The sequence below is a fragment of the Pituophis catenifer genome, unplaced genomic scaffold (assembly GCF_029215685.1).
Source record: "Pituophis catenifer annectens isolate HBS135680 unplaced genomic scaffold, rPitCat1.0.hap2 SCAF_2, whole genome shotgun sequence".
Taxonomy (NCBI): Eukaryota; Metazoa; Chordata; class Lepidosauria; order Squamata; family Colubridae; genus Pituophis; species Pituophis catenifer.
The window spans coordinates 171,387,194-171,407,140 of NW_027256882.1; the positions used below are offsets into that span (position 1 = coordinate 171,387,194).

At 40.1% G+C, this 19,947-nt stretch overlaps 1 protein-coding gene across 1 annotated transcript in view; it reads left to right on the forward strand.

Moving 5' to 3' along the window:
- SLC27A1 (solute carrier family 27 member 1) overlaps positions 1–19,891 on the forward strand; it is a 37,568-nt gene extending 17,677 nt beyond the window's left edge. Inside the window, exons 5-14 of the mRNA XM_070938028.1 lie at positions 2,134–2,295; positions 2,672–2,741; positions 4,730–4,821; positions 4,954–5,063; positions 7,811–8,020; positions 9,615–9,741; positions 11,307–11,444; positions 12,502–12,666; positions 15,296–15,442; positions 17,944–19,891. Coding sequence (XP_070794129.1) covers positions 2,134–2,295; positions 2,672–2,741; positions 4,730–4,821; positions 4,954–5,063; positions 7,811–8,020; positions 9,615–9,741; positions 11,307–11,444; positions 12,502–12,666; positions 15,296–15,442; positions 17,944–18,101 — 1,379 coding nt within the window. The 3' untranslated portion in view covers positions 18,102–19,891. The remainder of the gene's footprint in view (positions 1–2,133; positions 2,296–2,671; positions 2,742–4,729; positions 4,822–4,953; positions 5,064–7,810; positions 8,021–9,614; positions 9,742–11,306; positions 11,445–12,501; positions 12,667–15,295; positions 15,443–17,943) is intronic.
- Positions 19,892–19,947: the final 56 nt, after the last annotated feature.

Consider the following 19,947-nt stretch of genomic DNA (forward strand, 5'->3'; position numbering starts at 1 on the left):
AATGGACCAATACCTTAACCAATAAACCAGACTGCCTCTCACACCACACAAATACATATTCTGTATTATTAATATATTTAGTTGCTTAGAAGATTTTCAATATGAGATATCTGATGTCATTGTTATAAATGGATCTATACCTCTTATTCCTTCAAGATAGGGAGAAATTACCAAGTGCCCTATGTTATATATTATCGCAAAATAAATAAATCACAGTTTTTTAAAAACATACTGTAAAACAGAGGTATCAAACTCACATCGTCACGACGGCGTCATGTGACATATCGGGACTTTTTCCCCTTTGCTAAACCAAGCGTGGCATAGCCACTGCGTGATGCAGCTGGTCCACGGGCTGTGAGTTTGACAGCCCTGCTGTAAAAGATCTGCCTTTAAAAATGAAATGTATGCTAGCTAGCATAAACCTTTGAAGATACTGTTATAAAACCTAGCTTATAAGGGGGTTCTCTGAGATTCCATAGCAAGGTTAGGCCTCTTCTCTTTTCCCAAGGAGGGTTTTCAAAATTTTACGAAGGGAAATTCAGACTTTTTGATTTGCTGTATCAGATATTTTATTTGTTTAAAAAATAACAAAAGATAGGGGAAGACTAGATTTATCATAGTCTTTATCACAGAAATAAAAACAGCAAACATGGGGGAAAAAATCGTTGCCATGTTAATCCCTGGGAGAAAAAAAGTGATTAGGGAAAAAGAAAATACAAGTAGTCTTAATGGCTACGGAATATAAAGCATCCCCAACTCTTGTAAATATTCATGCTCCTCCTGTTAGTCATATGGGTCAGCTTTAGGACCAGTCATGGTGTGCCAGTTTCCAGCATTTTTTTTTTTCCAGTTTCTGGCAAAAAGTGTCCATTAAAGTGAATGGGTTTGCTTAACAACCCTGGCTTTTGCTTAATGACCATCACGAAAAAGGCCAGAAAATAATTTTTGGTTATGTGGGCACTTCAACTTATAATTGTTTCCAATCCCAATTAACACAAGGACTACTTATAAAATAGGGCCATATGTTTGACTTTCAACTATGGCAAAAGAATGGGAACTAACAGGGAAAGAAATACAATTTCCTTTGTCCCTGAATGTAAAGTATATCTTGATTCCAAAGACATCTCCCACAAAGCATTCAGTACATAAATTCATTTTCTGTTAAATTTGGACTGTTGTCCTCTTGGTTGAAATGCACTGTATGTCTTCTTCCCTAACATTACTGCATGCTTTTTGGGGTAAATGGATTTAGAAAGAATATAAAACACTCAAAACAGTCTCTTTCCATATGGACCAGTATGGAACTTTAGACAGTTATGTGTGTCCCTGCATGGCTTGAAAGAATAATAACTAAAACAGAACTATAACATTTACTGGTAGTTATTCAATCTTAGATACTGGTAGTCCTCAACTTATGACCACCACTGAGCCCAAAATTTATGTTGCTAAGTGAGAAATTCATTAAGTGAGTTTTATCCATTGTTATGACTTTTCTTGCCACATTTGTTAAGTGAATCACTGTAGTTGTTAAATTAGTAACACGGTTGTTAAGTGAATCTGGTTTCCCTGTTGACTTTGCTTGTCAGAATGTTGCAAAAGGGGATCACATGACCCTGGGACACAGCAACGGTCATGTCAATCTGTTGTCAAGCATCCGAATGGTAAATCATGTGACTATGGGGATGCTGCAATGGTCATAAGTGTGAAAAATGGTCACCAGTCACTTTTTTTTAGTGCCATTGTAACTTTGATGGTTCGAAGTAAGTTCAAACTTAGTGGCCACTAAGTGAACTGTTGTAAGATGAGGACTAGCTGTAATAGTAACCACATGAAGAACTGTGATGTTAATCTGCATGTAGAAAAACAGAAATCATTGCAAATTTTGTTTTTCGAAAACAGACAGTTCGAATCCACGCTGGAAAAGAGTAGCAAGAATACCCCAATTTTAAAAAGACAAAACTTTTCAGGATATGGTAGTATTTGGTACGGTGGTAAAATATTGCAAGACAGGATGTAATCTGCGAGGGGGTCATCATAATTTGAATACTGTTATTTATTTTTTTTCTTATAGTTAGAGAAATGGGCACCCTTGATTTTAAAATTGTAATAAAAAGGACTGATTTTATGTTGCAGCAATCTCTGAAGTGAATGGCATCCTGGGAAAAAATATGACCAAGTTCTGTTCTGGAGACTTTAGACCTGAATCCTGCCCTCCAGATACCAAGCACTTGGACCCTCTGCTGGCGCAGGCATCGAAATCTCCTCCAACTCATGTTTCAACCAAGGGATTAGATGGTATGTTTCCTTGCAATCAGCCTTCTTTTGGTGAGGAGAGAAAAGGGCCTAGGGTGTTGAGGTGTGGTACAGGGAGAGGTTTTATGTGACCTTTCCTCTGGATTCATGTTATTAGTTGTCCTGGCCTAGTTCCACAGAGAAGTGGAGGTTAAAAAAAAAAACAATTCACCTTTAGGGCCGTGTACTTGGTTCAGCTGAGCAAAACAGGTTCTGACAACCTGGGCTGTTAACTATTTTCGGGGAGATTTCCTAACCTCCTAGCTTTTGGATCTGTGCTCTGCATTTAAAGCAGCTGTCTCCCTGAGATGGGTAATTTGTCAAGTAGAAATAACAAAGAGAAACTGAACTCAGCCTTGCTGCTGTGCTGTCTTCCTAGATCGGCTGTTCTACATTTACACCTCTGGAACAACTGGAATGCCAAAAGCTGCCATTGTGGTGCACAGTAGGTGAGGAACAGTACCTGCCCTTGGTTGTTATCTGTCAATATTCAATATTTTTATTTCTGGAGATTTTTAATATGTGGACAAATGAAGGAGGCCTTGGGGTGTGGATACCTCTCCGATTGAAGGAAGATGCATGCATGCACAGACATGCAGACCTGCAAACGCCCCTGGTATTACCATTTTGTTTTTGTGGAGAGTAAGGAAAATAGCCTTGATGGAAGTATGCAAGAACTATTATGTAAGCAAAAGGACTTTAAAGAAGTTAATATTTGGGAATGAATCAAGAACTCTTAGAACTGTGACTTCAAATGTGATCAGACAACGTAGCAATTAGAGCATTGGATTACTTCTAGGAGACCCCTATTCAAATCCCCACTTAGTTATTGTAATTATAACTCCCCACTATTACTAACTCCCTACTATATAACTCATTGGAAGTATAGCTGTTTCTTAGTCTATTTTTTTCACAGGTTTTTAACAGGAGAGAATAAGTGGCAAAGATCATAAATTCAGCAATATTCAAAAATAACTTTAAAGAACATGTCAAACCTCACATAAGCATGAGCATATCACCTCTCTGCTATTCATTAATACTGCAGCTCCCCCCCTTACCCCCCCCCTCCGGGCTTCTAAATAAACTTTAAAAAAAATAGTGTGGCTCCTTTGAGAGTCACAATAATGAACAGTGCCTCGAAATTTCTCCAAAAGCCTGAAAAAGGAGGAAAACTAATGAATAGTAGAGATGCTATGTTCACACAAAATCTAATTTTCCTAATCATTATACAGCCATGAGCTCCTGAAGAAAATATGTATGTATGTAAAAAAATTATTCACTCACAGTGGGGGGACACTGGAGGATACAGGGAAAAGCTGCAGTTGCCCTGTATAAAAGTACAACTGCAACTTCCTTGGGAGAGAGGCTTATTTTGTTCGGTTCACGAAATCTGGTTCGGCTCTGTATTTCTTTACCCAGAAAGAAACAGATAAAGGGCTAATTGAAGAATAATAGCAAAGTAAATAGATGAAGAGTTAAAAGGACAAAGAGAAGTTTTAACTAAATAATAATTTAAAAGTGACTCATCGAAAAAGAGGGTTTTTTTTTTTTTTTTAAACAACCTTTCCCCTCTATCTTGCAACATCAGGTTGGGTGACTTGAGAGCTTAAATAATCTTCCCATTGTCTTTGTGTAATTGAGTCATTGAGTGTACAGGTGTTCTCAGTTAACAACCACTCATTTAGCTTGCCAACTTCCCACAGGCAAAAATCAATGGGAAAGCTGGCAAGGAAGGTCACAAGTCATTCTCCTAAGTCATTTGCGCTCCCATTGCTTTTTCTCCCAGGAGGAATCCCCAGGTAGTAGGGTGTATGAGCCCTGGAAGGGGGAGGGGGGCAGATAGCCACTTGCCCAGGCACTCTTGTACTGTGCTACCTGCCCCCTGGCCTTGTGGCAGATGCTCCATCAGGAAAAAACCGCTTTCTCCATCCTGCAACACCCCATAACATTCACCTGCCTGTTGGCCTGCTTGTAAGCCGCTTCAAGGAAGGCTTGTTGTGACCAAGGTTTACAGTTTCCTGCCGTGGTCCCTAATTGACTGCTTGTTGGAAACTGGCAGGAATTCACAAGTCACGTGAGGTCCTTGCTTAATGGTCCACCATCCTTACGATGAGAAAACAACTCCCAAGATTGCCACTGCTTAAGCGATGCAGTCACAGAATATCACGCTTTACGACTGCATCACTTAACAACGTAAATTCCAGATTCAGTTACTGTTGTGAAGTGAGGACCTGTAGTTTCTCCCTGAGATGTATTCATGCACTGCAGTCGAGGTGCCAACTGACCACTGAGTACTGTTATACTGCAGGCCAGTACTTGAATCACTGGTTTTCTGCAACTGCCCTTTGATCCTAGAAGAATTTTTACAAATCTTTTGTGTTATCTAGTACCAATTAAGTATAACTCTATTGATACCTATTTTTTCCTTTTATTGCAGATATTACCGAATTGCTGCTTTTGGTTACTATGCTTACAGAGTGACCACAGATGACATAATCTATAACTGCCTACCACTGTACCACTCAGCAGGTAGGCTGGCATTATGGCTGAATGTTTTAGGATGGAGGTTGGCCTGGGTATTACCAGGGGCACTCTGCTAATGTTTCCCGGGGTTCCTGGCAAGCATATCTTGCTGACCGTTTTTCTCTTTCTGTCTCTTAGGAAACATCATGGGTATTGGCCAGTGTGTGGTTCATGGTCTGACGGTAGTGATTAGGAGGAAATTTTCTGCCAGTCGCTTCTGGGATGACTGTGTGAAATACAAGTGTACAGTAAGGAGATCTCTGAACTCTTGTAGACACCACAATTAGTAGTTGGTGGGAGCAAATGCAACTTGGGGAAGGCTGCTTGGCAACATAGTTACACATTTAAAAAAAAAAAAGAACCAAGAAAAGGCGGCAGTAATGGGATGAGGGCAAATTGAGATATTGCTTTGCTTACGAAATACTGGTGTAGTCTTTCATAGCTGGCATCAATGAAGCAGTCATGTGCTTTCAGGCTGAATGGCTGTAAACTAGTTTTCCTTTGCCCTGACCAGCCATAGGTGCTGGCAAAAGGTCAGGGCAAAAGAAAATTAGACCATGGCCATTCAGTTTGAAAGCTCATCACTGCTTTATATCTTACTTACAATTCAACGTAACACTTTAATAGGTTATTCCCAAAACTTCTTTGTCCAGCTTCTTGCCAATTGGTGTCTCAACCAGATTTAGAAAGACTAAAAGCAATAGCAACCATGGAAGGGTAATCATTATTAAATCATTGATTCTCAGCTATTGTTAAGCTTTCTTGCTCAGATAATTGCATGAAGTGGAATTGAGGCATAACCAGAAATCATTTATTGTAAATGCTACTAAACCTATGCAATAAATACACCTGCTGCAGAAACAAATTAATGACCAGTGGCAGAGTGAGAGGTCCAGAAACTCAGTAGATTATGGCTCAGGAGCAGATCAACAGTCATCTCAGATGCCGCCAAGTTCACAGCACTGAGAGATCACCTCTTCGTTTTCTGGAGTGGAGATGAACAGTTTTACCTTCTTTTCCTGCCTAGATGTCATTAAGCTTTTGTTATTGTTGTTGTAGTTTGGGTACCACACTTCAATCTGCAGATTTAATAGGAACTTACTTTTTTTCTTTGCAAAAAAGATTCCTATAGGACAGAGGTGTCAAACTCGAGGCCCAGGGACCGGATTCGGCCCGCAGGGTGCTTAGATCTGTCCTGCGGGGCTGTCCTGGAAACAGCGAAGGACCGGCCCGCAGTGCCTTTGCCAGCAAAAATGGAGCTCGCGGGGGCTGCATGCAGCCATCCCGAGCTCCGTTTTCTCTGGCAGAGGGTGCAGGAGGCAGTCACAGCTGAAAATGGAGCTTGTGAGGGCTGTGGGCGGCACTCCGAAGCTCCGTTTTTGCTGGCAGAGGGTTGCAGGAGGCCATCACAGGCGAAAATGGAGCTTGGGAGCCCATCTTTGTGACATAGCGCTCGGGCCACCACAGGCGCCCCTGACACAAGTGATGTTGAGCTGGCCACACCCACCCTGGCCCCCCAAGGTTAAACATAATGCTGATGCGTCCCTCAATGAAGTTGAGTTTGATACCCCTGCTATAGGAAATCCCTTGATTTTCGGGCTATATTTTCATAGATTTGGCCATTTTGGATAACACAAACTTAAGGAGGTTTGAGGTTTGAAACAAGAAGTAACCTCTATTCTAGTACTTTAATCCTGGTCTTTACTTATTCTGTCAATTGCCAAATTTTAGCATGCTTTTTTGGACAATAACCTAGTAAACAAAAAAAAAAAAGCAGTTTACTTTGTTTAACGGGGTGTTAAAGATTGCCTTTAAGTAAGAAGCAGGAAACATTTCTTGCAGTTTGGAAAAGTTGGGATTCTTCCACCTGTTGGAGTCTAACACTGTTATTGCCGATTGTAGAAAACAGGGTTACTAATACTTTTAAATCATTTAACTTGTATAATTTATTTAAAAGATTTATTTAGCTGCCCATCTCATATGGCATAACCCTAGGCAGAGTTCACTATAGTAATAAGAGTAAAAACATAAAAAACATTTTTTAATGGCATTCCCATCAGCTTGTAACTATTTTGTGCATTTCAAATGGAGAATGCAAACATTGATACATTCATATGAACCTTAGCAGTACTATTTTTTATGATTCCACAGTCAGCCATGTTATCTTTAATTAGTTATCGATATATGAACAGAAATTTATTTTTTTTTATTTTAAAAAGTTTTTTATTTTAAACACATTAAAAACACATTAAAAATCAAACATATACATACAACAATCAGTAACACAAAAAAGAAAAATATCACTTTTCTTTCAGCTATACACAGCGGTCTGCTCTTTCTATACATCAATATTTATAAATATTTAAGTATATACTTATTTGACATTCACTTTCTACTTTATATCATTTCTTCTTTACTAACAAAAGATCATACACATTTTCCCCCTCCTTTCTTCATTCAACTTATTTCCTTATGTTTCAACCATTCATACCATCTACTCCAAACCTTATAATACTTTGATTATTCTTTCCCCTTAATTTCTTTAGTTAATTTATCTAATTCTGCACATTCTAGAATTTTTTTTAATTATATGAACAGAAATTTAATTTAGAAAAAGAAAATGTTTAAAGAATACATAGCTGTATCAACAAATTCTGTCTCAGAAAAAGCAAGCTTTCTGTTTCTAAGACAGTAGTTTCAATTTATGAGTTGCAAATATTTCATTAATACTTTTTTAAACAAACTGCTGCTTCTGATTAATCACATTTAAGATATTTCTAAATATTCTAATTATATAAACAAATCAGCTTTAAAAACAAAACAGAACTATTGGCATTTTTCAAACTCAATTACTTTTTTCATTTTAAGCCAGGAAAACAACTTAAGCAGATTGGATCAAGATGCAGTGTACCTTGAATATATTGTATTATTATCCAATTTCCTTGGGGCTTTGCCAGGTTACTCTTTAAAATCATGTCTTCCTTGCTTTTCAAAGATCATCCAATATATTGGGGAGATTTGCAGATACCTGCTGAACCAACCAGTGCGGGAAGCAGAAATGCAGCACCAGGTGCGGTTAGCTATTGGAAATGGCTTGAGGCCCACCATTTGGGAAGACTTCACACAGCGGTTCCGAATCAAACAGATTGGAGAGTTCTATGGCGCTACTGAGTGTAACTGCAGCATTGCTAATCTAGATGGAAAGGTAAATTGAGAAGATGTCTTTCTGTACTATGGATAGTTTTTTTTTTTTTTTAAACCAAGCTGTTCATGCAAGGATGGGGCAAATGTTTGGAAAATCTGTAGCATGTGGGCTTTTTCAGCTTCATTTTTGCATCTGGGAACATACGATATTTTGCATAGCTACCTATCTGCAATGAAGGAGCGTGCCCTTTAAAACCTCTTGGCTGGATGTCAGATCTACAGTGCTGTGACTGTATGAAGGAAGACAGCTGGGCTTTTAAAGTCACTGAAGAAGTGATTGGATTAGTAGGAAAATCCCTTCACAGAGAAGGTCACGATTACTGTAGATATGACAACAATTTGTTGACTCTCAGCAAGTTCAGTTACTACCCTGTACTGCTTGTTGCCAGTTCAGAGCTAATAGCATTCTCTCTCTAACGCTGTGGGCTTTTATCAGTATTTGTTTAATTAACAGATTGCAAAAACTGGGGTTGCAGTAATATGTTGCAATGTATTCTGTCCCTTAATGTTCCTGATTAGAAGTCTAGGAACCATGGAGACCTTTTTTTTCCTCATGCCAGACCTCAAGTCTTTCCTCGGCTGTGCCTTGTAGCACTAGAAACTTTAGCCTGCATGTTTTATTGATACACAGAAAATGAAAAACAAAGTGTTCTTTTTTGCCTTTCCCAAAATCCCTATATAATACAAGGAGGAGAAAACTTTGCTGTTTTATTCTCCTTCAAATTTACATCCCATTCCTGGATTTTAAATACAAATTGCCAAGAGCCTGAGCAGGCTAATTTGGGCCCCCAATGGAGGGATCCCATTCTGGAGGTGGCTAATAAATTAGACAAAGATTCCACTTCCACCCCGTTTACGCATTAGCCCTTTTTATCTACTTTGCTACTTTGCTATTTTTAATCTTTAATTTTAATGCCCACCATTTTAGTATGCTTAACCTTCTAATTGTCTGTATTATTTAAGATACTATAAGCCACCCAGAGATGCTCAATAGTGAGATGGGCAGCATTTAAATGTAATAAATAAATTTAATTTATATTCTACCATCACACTATCGAGCAAATCTGGGTGGCTTACAAACATCATAAAAACAAAGACAAAATAGTAAAACATTAAATGTTAAAATGAACAGAGATTAAATGTTTAAAAAAATGAATACTATTCGTTGGAGCTAGAATCTTTTTGCTATTCCACTAACCACCTCCAACATGGAATACCCCCAATCAGGGCCCCAGGCCAATTGGCGGTGCCGGGTTTTGAGGTTCTTACAGAAGGCCAAGAGGCTAGGAACAGATCTCACCTCAAGGGGCATGATATTCCAGAAGGTAGGAACCACGGCAGAAAATTTCCTTCTCCTGGATTCTGCCAGCCGGAATTCCTTGATCAATGGGGTCTGCAGACTGCCCCTTCTGCCAGCGCAAGTGGGGCAGACCAGTCCCAGTGTTCTTGTTTGCTTGTTCCCCTCAAGTGACATCTCACCATTCTGTAGAGCTTGGAAATTCAGAGTATTTTCCTACCAAATGATAAACTCCTTAGAGAAATGTATGCAGCATTTGGAGGCCTCCTTTGCTTTTAATATTTTTTACTCTTGACAGGTGGGAGCCTGTGGCTTCCATAGCCGGATTTTGCCAAATGTATATCCTATCCGCTTGGTGAAAGTTAATGAGGATACCATGGAGCTAATACGTGGCACAAATGGCCTTTGTATCTCCTGCCAACCAGGTAAATAAGTCTGACAATGCTTTATGCTTTAATTGTAACTTGCAGAATAGAGGTTCCTACACAATGTCAATTCTCTGGGAGTTAAGCTGACCTGGATATTGTTAATTATTAATGATTGTGTCCAATTTAATCAAGGGCAAGGAGAATTTACAGGCTCCTTTTTGACCTGCTTCATAGGCAAATACAATAGTCCTTGCTTAACAATAGTAATTGGCACTGGAATTTCTCTCATCAAGTGATGTGGTTGTAAAGTATGATGGCACATTACCACACCACTTACAATGACAGTTCCTGCATGTCTGGTTGCTATCGTTAAGCAAGTCCCACATAGTTTTGTTAAGCATGCCATCACATGATCACTGTTTGCAACCTCCTGCTGGCTTCCCCACTGGCTTTGCTTGGTAGAGGTCAGCAGTGAAGGTTGCGAATGGCAATCAGTGTATGTGACCACAGACACTGCAATATTGTTGTTGCAAGCAAGTCACCGAACTCCCAGTTCGTGATCACATAACAGATGTAATTTTGGTCACTGAATGAGTGGTTGTTAAGGACTATCTGTGGTTGCCATTTTAAAGAGAGGAAATGATAGAGCATTGTTCAAGGGTACAAGCCTTGCCCATTCACCATGAACAATATTTAATCAAATTTTAAAACTACCTACACAACCTGAATAGTTGGAAGGTGGCATGTAAGTAGGTAAACAAATGCGTAAACGAAGACAAGCAAATGACAAACGGAACCTTTGTAAAACAACAAAGTTAATCACTGATATTTGAAAGTCAAGAACAAAAAAGAACATATTTAGGAGTGGCCTAAAGAAAACAGGCTGAGTAGACATAGAAAATACTGTATCATATAGAAAAGTGATAAAAGCAATTAAACTAAGAAAATACTAAAGAAAAGGTTACCATACATAACTAGCTATTCAGCTTAGCAGATTAGTTAATTACAGATTATGTAACCTGTACCTTGGTTTACAGGTTACAGATACTCATGAATTTTGTTTGGGTTGCATTTGAAGCAGACAATCTTGATCTGAATGTCCATCACCAATTGAGGTTCAGAATATAACTTTCTTTTTAATTCTTTTTTTGAGGAGGGGGGCAGTTCAAAAGGCAACCATTACAAGAGAATGTATTTTTAGGACAAGACACATTTAGAAATATATATATATATATAGGCTTGAAAATACAAATACACAATCCTTTTAAAAATTCCTACTTTATAATGGAATCAAATAACACTTTATATTGAATATGCACTTTTTAAAAATTCAGCATTTATTTCAGTCCTCCAATTTTCAGCTAGAGTGTTGCTGCAGAAGACTTAAAAGATGTGTTAGGATAGTAAGAGACAAAATTTAAATCTAATGAATATTCAATAAGAATCAGATCAGTTATAGAACTGCTAGATGAAAAGTAGTAAATATATTTGTGTCTCAATTTTTGCTGCGAAGTTGTGCCAAAGGTAATAGCACACATAAAAAATCCATGCAGATATCCACAACTGCTATAACAACAAAATATGTTAATTATTTTTTTTTCTGGAATTCTTCCTTTATTTAGGAGAACCTGGACTTCTTGTGGGCAGGATAAACCAAGAAGACCCCTTGCGGAGATTTGATGGCTATGTCAATCAGAATGCAACTAACAAGAAAATAGCTTATAATGTCTTCCAGAAAGGAGATCAAGCCTATCTTACAGGTATTCTTTATGCTGATGTCTTGGTCCCTTTGTGTCCTGGAAGGATAATTTTGTAATTTTGAATTATTCATATATTACAGTCAAAATTATAAAATTATATAGTAATATAAGTTCCTCAGAAACTAAAGACATATTCAAATATTTGAAATTCTTTCTTAATCATAGATCTGTAGTAGTATTTAGCAACAAATAATATTTTGAATAAAATCACTTAATGCCATGATGAATTCAAAGTTGTTGCTTCTTATACATGCATGATTCAGGGAAGCAGTATTTTATAAACATAGACGTGCTCCCAATATTATTTCTTTACTTAAAACTGTTGACAATGGCTTAAAAGCACAATGCAGTGCAAATAAAACACTTTTATTGCCTAAGCTTAATTATCAACATTATTGTTTTTGCTCTGTTTGGGGACGAACAGAATTACTTTCCAGTATGGAGGTGGGTTGTTCTTCTACAAGGAGTTTCTTGATTTGGTTCTGGCCATCATTCCTGGGAGATAGTTTATGTATAACATGGATGATCTTTCTCTTCCATTTACCAAACCATTTTTACATGTTTGTTCTTGATCCATCTGTTGTATCAATAATTAGGAAACAATATGTTTATTGTATTCTAGTCCTCATTTGTTGGAGGTGTGTGTGTGATGGCTCAGTGGTTAAAGACGTTGAGCTTTTTAAATGGAAAACTGACAGCCCGGGTTCAAGACCCAAGTGCCGCAAAATAGAATGACCTCCCATTCTTGGCCCAGCTCCTGCTTACCTAGCTGTTCAAAAGAATGAAAATTAATATCACTTTGGTGGGAAGGTAACAGTGTTCCTTGTGCCTTTGGCGTGTAGCCATACTGGCCACATGACCACAGAATATGTCTTGGACAACGTTGGCTCCCTCAGGCAAAAAGATAAAAAAGATCAGCACCGTGCCCTAGACTTGGACACAACTGGACAGAGAAACCTTTATCTTTATCCTCATTTGTTGAACTCCCAGCTGGAAGATAACAGTTTGGTAGAAGCACAGTCTTCTTGATACATACTGAAATCCTATTCTTCTGCAGGAGATGTCCTAGTGATGGATGATCTTGGCTATATGTACTTCAAAGACCGCAGTGGGGATACATTCCGTTGGCGTGGGGAGAACGTTTCCACCACCGAAGTGGAAGGAATTCTCAGCCATATTCTCAGCAAGACAGACGTGGCAGTTTATGGAGTAGAGGTACCAGGTAATCTAGAATTTAAAAGCTTAGCAAGCAGGTCTATCAAGTTCAGAATCAGTTGATACTGTTCGAAGATATAATAAAAAGAAACGAGAAAGGCAGCTCGAAACATACACCTATGTAACACCTGAAAACCATTCATTTATATTGATGTTAAGGCTGAAAAAAAATATCTTGAGCAATAGCCATAGTGATAGAGAGACAAGGGTGCAAACTTTTATGACAACAGATATATTACAGGAACTCCAGTTATTTGGTATTCATTCTGAGTCCTGAGCAGAAGCAGCTGTCTGAACAGATGTAAAACAGGCAAAAATGACCATTAGTAGAATGAGAAGTTGAACCTCTTTTTCTGTTTAATAGCAAAGGTGTTTTACTTTGCTGTGTCACCAACATCTATTGCTCCTTCAGAAACCTTTTTTGTGTTAGCTCACTTGTTTGAACAAATAGTTACTAGTTTTGGTCTTAGAGCAAACAGCAACATAGGAGATTTCTTTGTTTTGTTTTGTAAAGCTGCTTCAACCTTCCACAAGGAGAATGTATGACAGGGAACAGCTTAGATGAGTTATTTGATGTTATTTGGCTGAGGTATAATATTTATCCCACTTTCTAGCCACAAAGACTCACTCATATAAATTAGATATTAGTACAGTGTGCTAATGGCGAACAGGTACCATGCACAAATGGAAGACCCAGGATCTTCTCTGGTGATTTACCAACTAAGAACTTAAATAAGAGAATACAAAAGGGAAGCCAGGTAGGAAAGGGGTGGGGGGGGGGGGAGAGAGAAACAAGTTGCAATAAATATTTGCAGCTTGTTGAAATCATTTCACGTATGTTTGCTGCAATAGCTGGCTGGTGTTAGCCAAATAAGTCTTCCTGTTGCAGTCACAGGTCCACTGACAAATGGAAGAGAGTTATTTAGAAAAGGAGAAAAGCAAGGTTCCCCCCAGTGCTTATTCTCTGCAGTTAGGCTCGTTTGCTGGGGAGATGAAGTGCACAGCTGGATGGGTCTAGGACTTTTCAGCTCGAACTTTTGACGCTGCCTCCCTCCTCCAGGGTTTTGCCTCCACGTTTTTACGCCTCGGCACTTTGGGCCACGGCTCCTCCGTCCCAGTCCCTTTGCCGCAGCCCATTCATGGAAGTATGGTTCATGTTGGGGTTTTGGGCGCCCAGGACAGTTTGCAGCCATGGGGGCTGCAGTTCAGAGGGAGGCTCTGTCAGTTCGGAGCCTCCCGAGGCAGCCGACAGCAGCATGGGAGAGGGATCCAGCCACAAAAGATGGGGGGAGGGGGGCTGTAGAGGACGAGGGATCCATCAGGTGGGGTTCCCAGGGCCTCTCCCTGTGGAAGAGGGGGCTGGGAGGAGGCAAAGGTATTTCTACCCCGACTGGGGCTGCCCTAGTTAGTAATGCTTGGGGCTCTGAAACACACACACACACACACACACACACACACATGCCCTGGCCACGAGCCCCTTGTCTGTCAGGTTGGAGTCTCCCGAAGCTGCCAGGAGCAGCGCAGGGGGAGGCGGGGTCTGTAGAGGGCGAGGGATCCATCAGATTGGGCTTTTGCAACCACCAGGGGGCCAAATGGCCAAAGGAAAGAGATAAGACTGATAAGGCTAATGAGTATTCTATCCTTTTTGCAGGAATACACAAATCTAATTAGGAAGTCAGGATGTTATTTTATGATGTTTCTGACTGTATCAAAAGAAGTTACACCTTCTCTGAAGTGTAGCCTCTGTTTAAGTTTCTTGTTTGGCATTTATGATCTTAAACGTATTATTATTGGTCCTTACAGATGGAAATGAAGGGGAGTGAGGAGCAACACTAATTCCAATTGTTTATCCTTTTCTCTTTCTCTGCTCACATTCCTTTCCCCAAACATCCCTGGGAGGGCTAGAGGCATGCCAGCCAGGCTTCCCACTCAAGTCCAGGGGAAGACCGGGCGCTCTTATACCATTTCCTCTGTATATCTTGATGGCAAGATATGCAAATTGAGGTTGTAACAGAAGATTTTGAGCTATATGCAATGAGGGACAGTGTTTGAAGTCAGAGAGGAAAATGAGGGTTCTTCCTGGTGCTGCTGCCCAAGGGAAGCCGCCGGGATGCCGTGCTGCTCTTGAAATAACTTTGCCCCCTCCCAGCCCCCTCTTCCACAGGGAGAGGCCTTGGGAACCCCACCTGATGGATCCCTCATCCTCTACAGCCCCCCTCCCCCCTGTCTTTTGTGGCTGGATCGCTCCCCCATGCTGCTCTCGGCGCCATGGGAGGCTCCAAACTGACAGAGCCTTCCTCTGAACTGCAGCCTCCACTGCTGCAAACTGTCCTGGGCACCTAAAACGCCAATGGGAACTGTACTTTGACGAATGGGCCGCGGCGAAGTGACTGGGATGGAGGGGCCATGGCCCAAAGTGCCAGGGCGTAATAACGCAGAGGCGAAACCCTGGAGGAGAAAGAGGCAGCACCAAGAGTTCGAGCCGAAAAGTCCCATTCCTCAGCTGGATTGGATCTGCAGCTGCCAATGCCTTCTTTGTGAAAATGTACATATTAGAATGGGCAGTCTTTATCATTTTGCTTTCTGCTGGTCTATGACCATAATAACATTTTGCTTATTTCCTTTTTAAATTTTAGGAGTAGAAGGCAAGGCTGGAATGGCAGCTATTGCTGACCCAGAAGCAAAACTGAATCCTAACGTTCTGTTTTTGGAGATACAGAAAGCACTACCTCCATATGCACGGCCTATCTTCCTCCGATTTCTGCCAGAGGTTGACACCACAGGTAACACAAACTGAAAAAGGTGCCTAAGTTTAAACTAAAGGACCAAGATGGAATATAAAATAGACTAAAAAGATAATACAAAGTAATTATTTATTTTTATTAAATTTATTTGTTGTCCATGTCACCACAAGGTGATTCTGGGCGGTTTACAATATTAGAAGTGATAAAATCATTACAATAAGAATACAAAATTATAATTAAAAGATGGGAGGGGAGGAGCAAAATGGGAGAGGGGGATCTATTATTAGTCTATTATTATTACTACTAACTATCTTTTAGCATGTGTTTTATGTCCAACCTTTTTTTACTTCTAAACATTGCTAATTGTTTTGCTGTGTATGGGTCTTTGAAATAAACCTTGAAGGAAGTCAGAAACTGTTCAGAACTAGATAATTTCCTACTTTACTAGATAGTCTGGTGATATCAGATATGGAGTATTTTCCTTGATTGGACAAAGCACTAGACTCCACAAAGAGGTTGTCTTTTAATTATCTTTCATATTCTTTTCAACTGAAGATGGTATTCTAGACATGTGAAGGGAAAAAAAGGAGGGTCCACCTAACATCATTAAGATAGGATGTCCAGATTATCTGATCTGCAGTGAATATGAAGTATGTGCTGATATTCAAGAGCAGGTTTAGCTATTCTGTCTGTATGTGAATGTCACTTTCCTGTATTCCCCCCTTTTCTTAATAAACTCAGACATTTAGTTTGTTTTTTTGAAAGGAATTGTAAGGGAGTGTCTGCATGAAAGATCATGCAATTACATACTCACCTCTTGTGAATTGGCATTAGATTTGTTGTTCTGGGCTTTGGACAAGAAGTTTGAAAGCACTTTCTATTTTTGGAGAGCTGGGATGAAGGGAGGAGGGCAAAAGACTCCTCAGCTAGACAAGAGTATGAGAAGAAGTTCACTGTCTGATGGCAGCATATCATAATTATTTTATTGGGAATCCCTTGGAAGAGGAAGTCCACCAGTGAGATTTACATTATCCTCCAGTTTCTAACAAATACTTTGTGCAGACTAAACAAACATCTCCTTTCTTTCTTCGCTAAAGTACTGTAACTGATCTAAAGTAACTACCGTGTTTTCCCGAAAATAAGACCGGGTCTTATTTTCTTTTAAGCTTGTCAATAAGCACTTGGGCTTATTTTCGGGGAGGTATTATTTTTTTGAGGTGCAGGAGACGGCGAGCACGGTCACCTCATGGCTGCTGAGGCCGTTAACCGCGGGCCGCAGATCAGCTGATCCAGCGAGGGCTGGGAGTTTTGTCTCTCCGGCTGCCAGGAGATATTTCCAATGCACTCTTGCTAGCCCCAGCCCTGCCCATGGCACCAGGCAACCTTGCAGCCGAGGGCCCCTCTGTTCCGCAGTTCACCTTGTGGTTATGGAGCAGGCGGCGAGCACGGTTTGTGCTCCGTCAGGCCTGGAGCTCGGGTGTTGCTTAGGTTGCTGCTACGATGAGGCAGAAAGCCATGCGGCCCGTTGGAATCAGCTCCCCCCGCCTCTACCCTGCTGCTGCTTGAGAAAAGGACAGGCAATTGTGGGAAGTGCATGCTTTCAATAGAAGCAAAGCCCAGCCTGTCCCTTTCAAGCGATCAAATGTCTGTGTGTGTGTGAGAGAATGAGAGAGAAGAGAAACAACGGAGGGGAGTAACAAGAATTGCAGGCAATGCTGTTTGAAAGGGTTTCCTCTCCACCATTTCTCTTCTCCACTTCATCCACCTGCCTGCCCACCGCACCTGGGCCTGCCAGGCACCATCCGCCCCAAATCAAGGAGCCGGAAGGCTTTGGGACAGCGCTCTTCTAGCACCCGCTGCCCTGGCAAAGGTGAAGCTGAAGCAGGCAGAGTCCGTGCAGGGCTCCTCCAGTGGACTCCCCATCCCCCACCCCACTCGGGGGCGGCCCATACACGAGGTGTGAGTACGGGTTGAGTTTGTCATTTCACCTTTCTGCCTTTTGCGAATCTGTGGCTGCACACAACAAAAGCAGCTTTCTTTCTCTTTCTTTCTTTCTTTCTCTCTCTCTCCCAAACTCCACCAGAAATGAGTATTTGTGAGACTCGTCGCGCTGCTGCAGCCTTTTGGAGCAAGCTGCTGCAAGGCTTGTGCCGTTGCGCCCGCGAGCGGTGACACCACTACAAAGTTTGACATACCGGCGCAGCCACGAGCAGCAGGACACCAGCTGCACCGGTATGATGAAGCTCGCAGCGGTGCTGCTGTTCACGCACGCAATGATGGCACAAGCAGCTTTGCCAAGTCCTGCTCCAAGAGGCTGTGGCGGCGCAACAAGTCTCACAAAGACTCATTTCTAGTGGAGTTTGGGGGAGACAAAGACTTCTGCTGCTTTTGTTGCGTGCAGCCAAAGGTTCGCAAAAGGCAGGAAGGTGAAACAATTAATATAGTGTTGAATTGTCTCATGGCGAGTTGACTGTGGCGCCTTGCCTTTTGCATGTAATTACCAACAATTTGTTTCTATCTTCTTTCGTTTTCCCCAATAGGCACTTTCAAGATTCTGAAGACCCGTTTACAAAGAGAAGGCTACAATCCACACCAGATGTCAGATCGGTTATACTTTTTGGATGTGAAACTTGGCAAGTACCTACCAATAGATGAGTGCATTTTTGAGAGGATCCAAACTGGAAAAATTTCTCTTTGATTTAATTGGTGAGACGACTCCTAAACGGCCTGATGTCGAAAGGCCTTGTTTTGGTAGAGAAATAGACTTGAATAAATAAGCAAAGCAAGGTTTTAATATGCAACAGGGAAAAACTACACTATAGTGTGAGAGCAAGATGGTTTTCCTCCCCTTTTTTAAAAAAAAGCACATTAACCATTTCCAGAGCAAAGAGAATAGCTCTTTTTGTATTGTTCAGTTTTTAGAAAGACCTTTTCTTCCTTATAACTATTGTGCTAGGGAATTCCATGTGAAAACGGAAATGGTTTCTGATCTGCATTATTATATATTCAATGTCCTCAGTATACCAGGGATGACTAAACCTGTTGTAGCAAAACTGATCAAATTATTTTCTTGTGTGTTACTTAGCTATATTTCACTGCGTTAAAGCAGAGAATAATTGCTTAGGCTAAGGCCTTCAGTTGCTTTAGACTTTCCAGGTTCCAAATATACAGATTTAGAGTTCCTCCGATTGTTTCTTTGTAGCTTTATTTGTAGCTTTAAGGAACTGACTGTCAAAATGCAAGAGTTTATGTGTAGAGAAACTTGAATAGAAAAACCAGAAACAGGACTAATAAGATGAAATAACAGTATTATTTTAAAAAGATATATACGTACAGTATATTGAAAATAAGTTGGTTCGGAAACTCTGCTTGAAAGGTTCTTTTAATGCTTTTTGAGCAGAAAGGTATTGTGGTACTTCAAATTCCACTTACCTACAGCAAATCAATTGGCTGTTATATACTACACCCATGTGGGAAAATAATTGATGTATGTTCTGTTAATCTACTTTAAATCATCTTATTTAAAACAAATGTTCGTTTGGAGGAATGGGATATTTCAAATAATTATTTGACTGCTCCAGAATCTTGAAAAAACAGTTCCATTAATCCCCAAAACAAGTGGATATCTGATGCTTTTCAGTCTTTGGTCTTGCTACTTTCTTGTGATCAACATAGGAAGCCTGTCAGCTCATCAGAGACCATTTGCAACACATTTCTCACACTGATCTTCCAGCAATATCTGATTTGGACATTCCTAACTTTGCGCTTCTTTTCATTAGTGCCATTTGGGTAGATGGCATTAAGAATTTACACAAAGACGATACAAATGGATTGCTTGAATTTTGATTGACTACCTGCCTGTTCAAAGAAGCTGTAATTCTTGGGATACAGTAATATGGAAATATTCTGTTACCAATGTACATACTACTGGCCTGCAATATGATTGTGAATGGAATGTTTCAGGTACCCTGAATCACTTAAGATCAAATTAATTTTCCTTGAGGATATTTTTCTCTTTGGCAGAAATGGAATTTCATGTAAGAGTATTTTACAAACACATGTACAGAACAATGTTATTTTGTATTTCTGAGTACACCAAGTATTGTACTAGCCAGGCAATTGATAAATAACTGTTCAGAAGCCATGGGACTCATCTGTTTCCCTTTTTTAATTATAAGACCCAGAATGTGCCTTTTCCAACTTCTCTTCAGAACGAGTTAAAACAAGTTAATAATTCTGTTATGAACATAAGATGTATTAGTTCTTGCATAAATAAACATACCTACAGCTAACTGAATTTGATCTGGAGAAAAAGGTTTGTTTAAAAAAGCAAACAAAAACTAATTTTGCTCCTGGTTTTAAGAATCATGCATTGTCTAACTGAATTTTTTGAAGCAATGTTACATTTTGTTATTGGAGTTACTATTGCCAAAATATAACATTGATTTGAGAAAAACTTTATAAGAATAAAGAACCTTAAAAAAAACATATCTGAGTTATGTGCATACCTACTCTGTTAATGAAAATGTTCAGTGTGTTTGTTG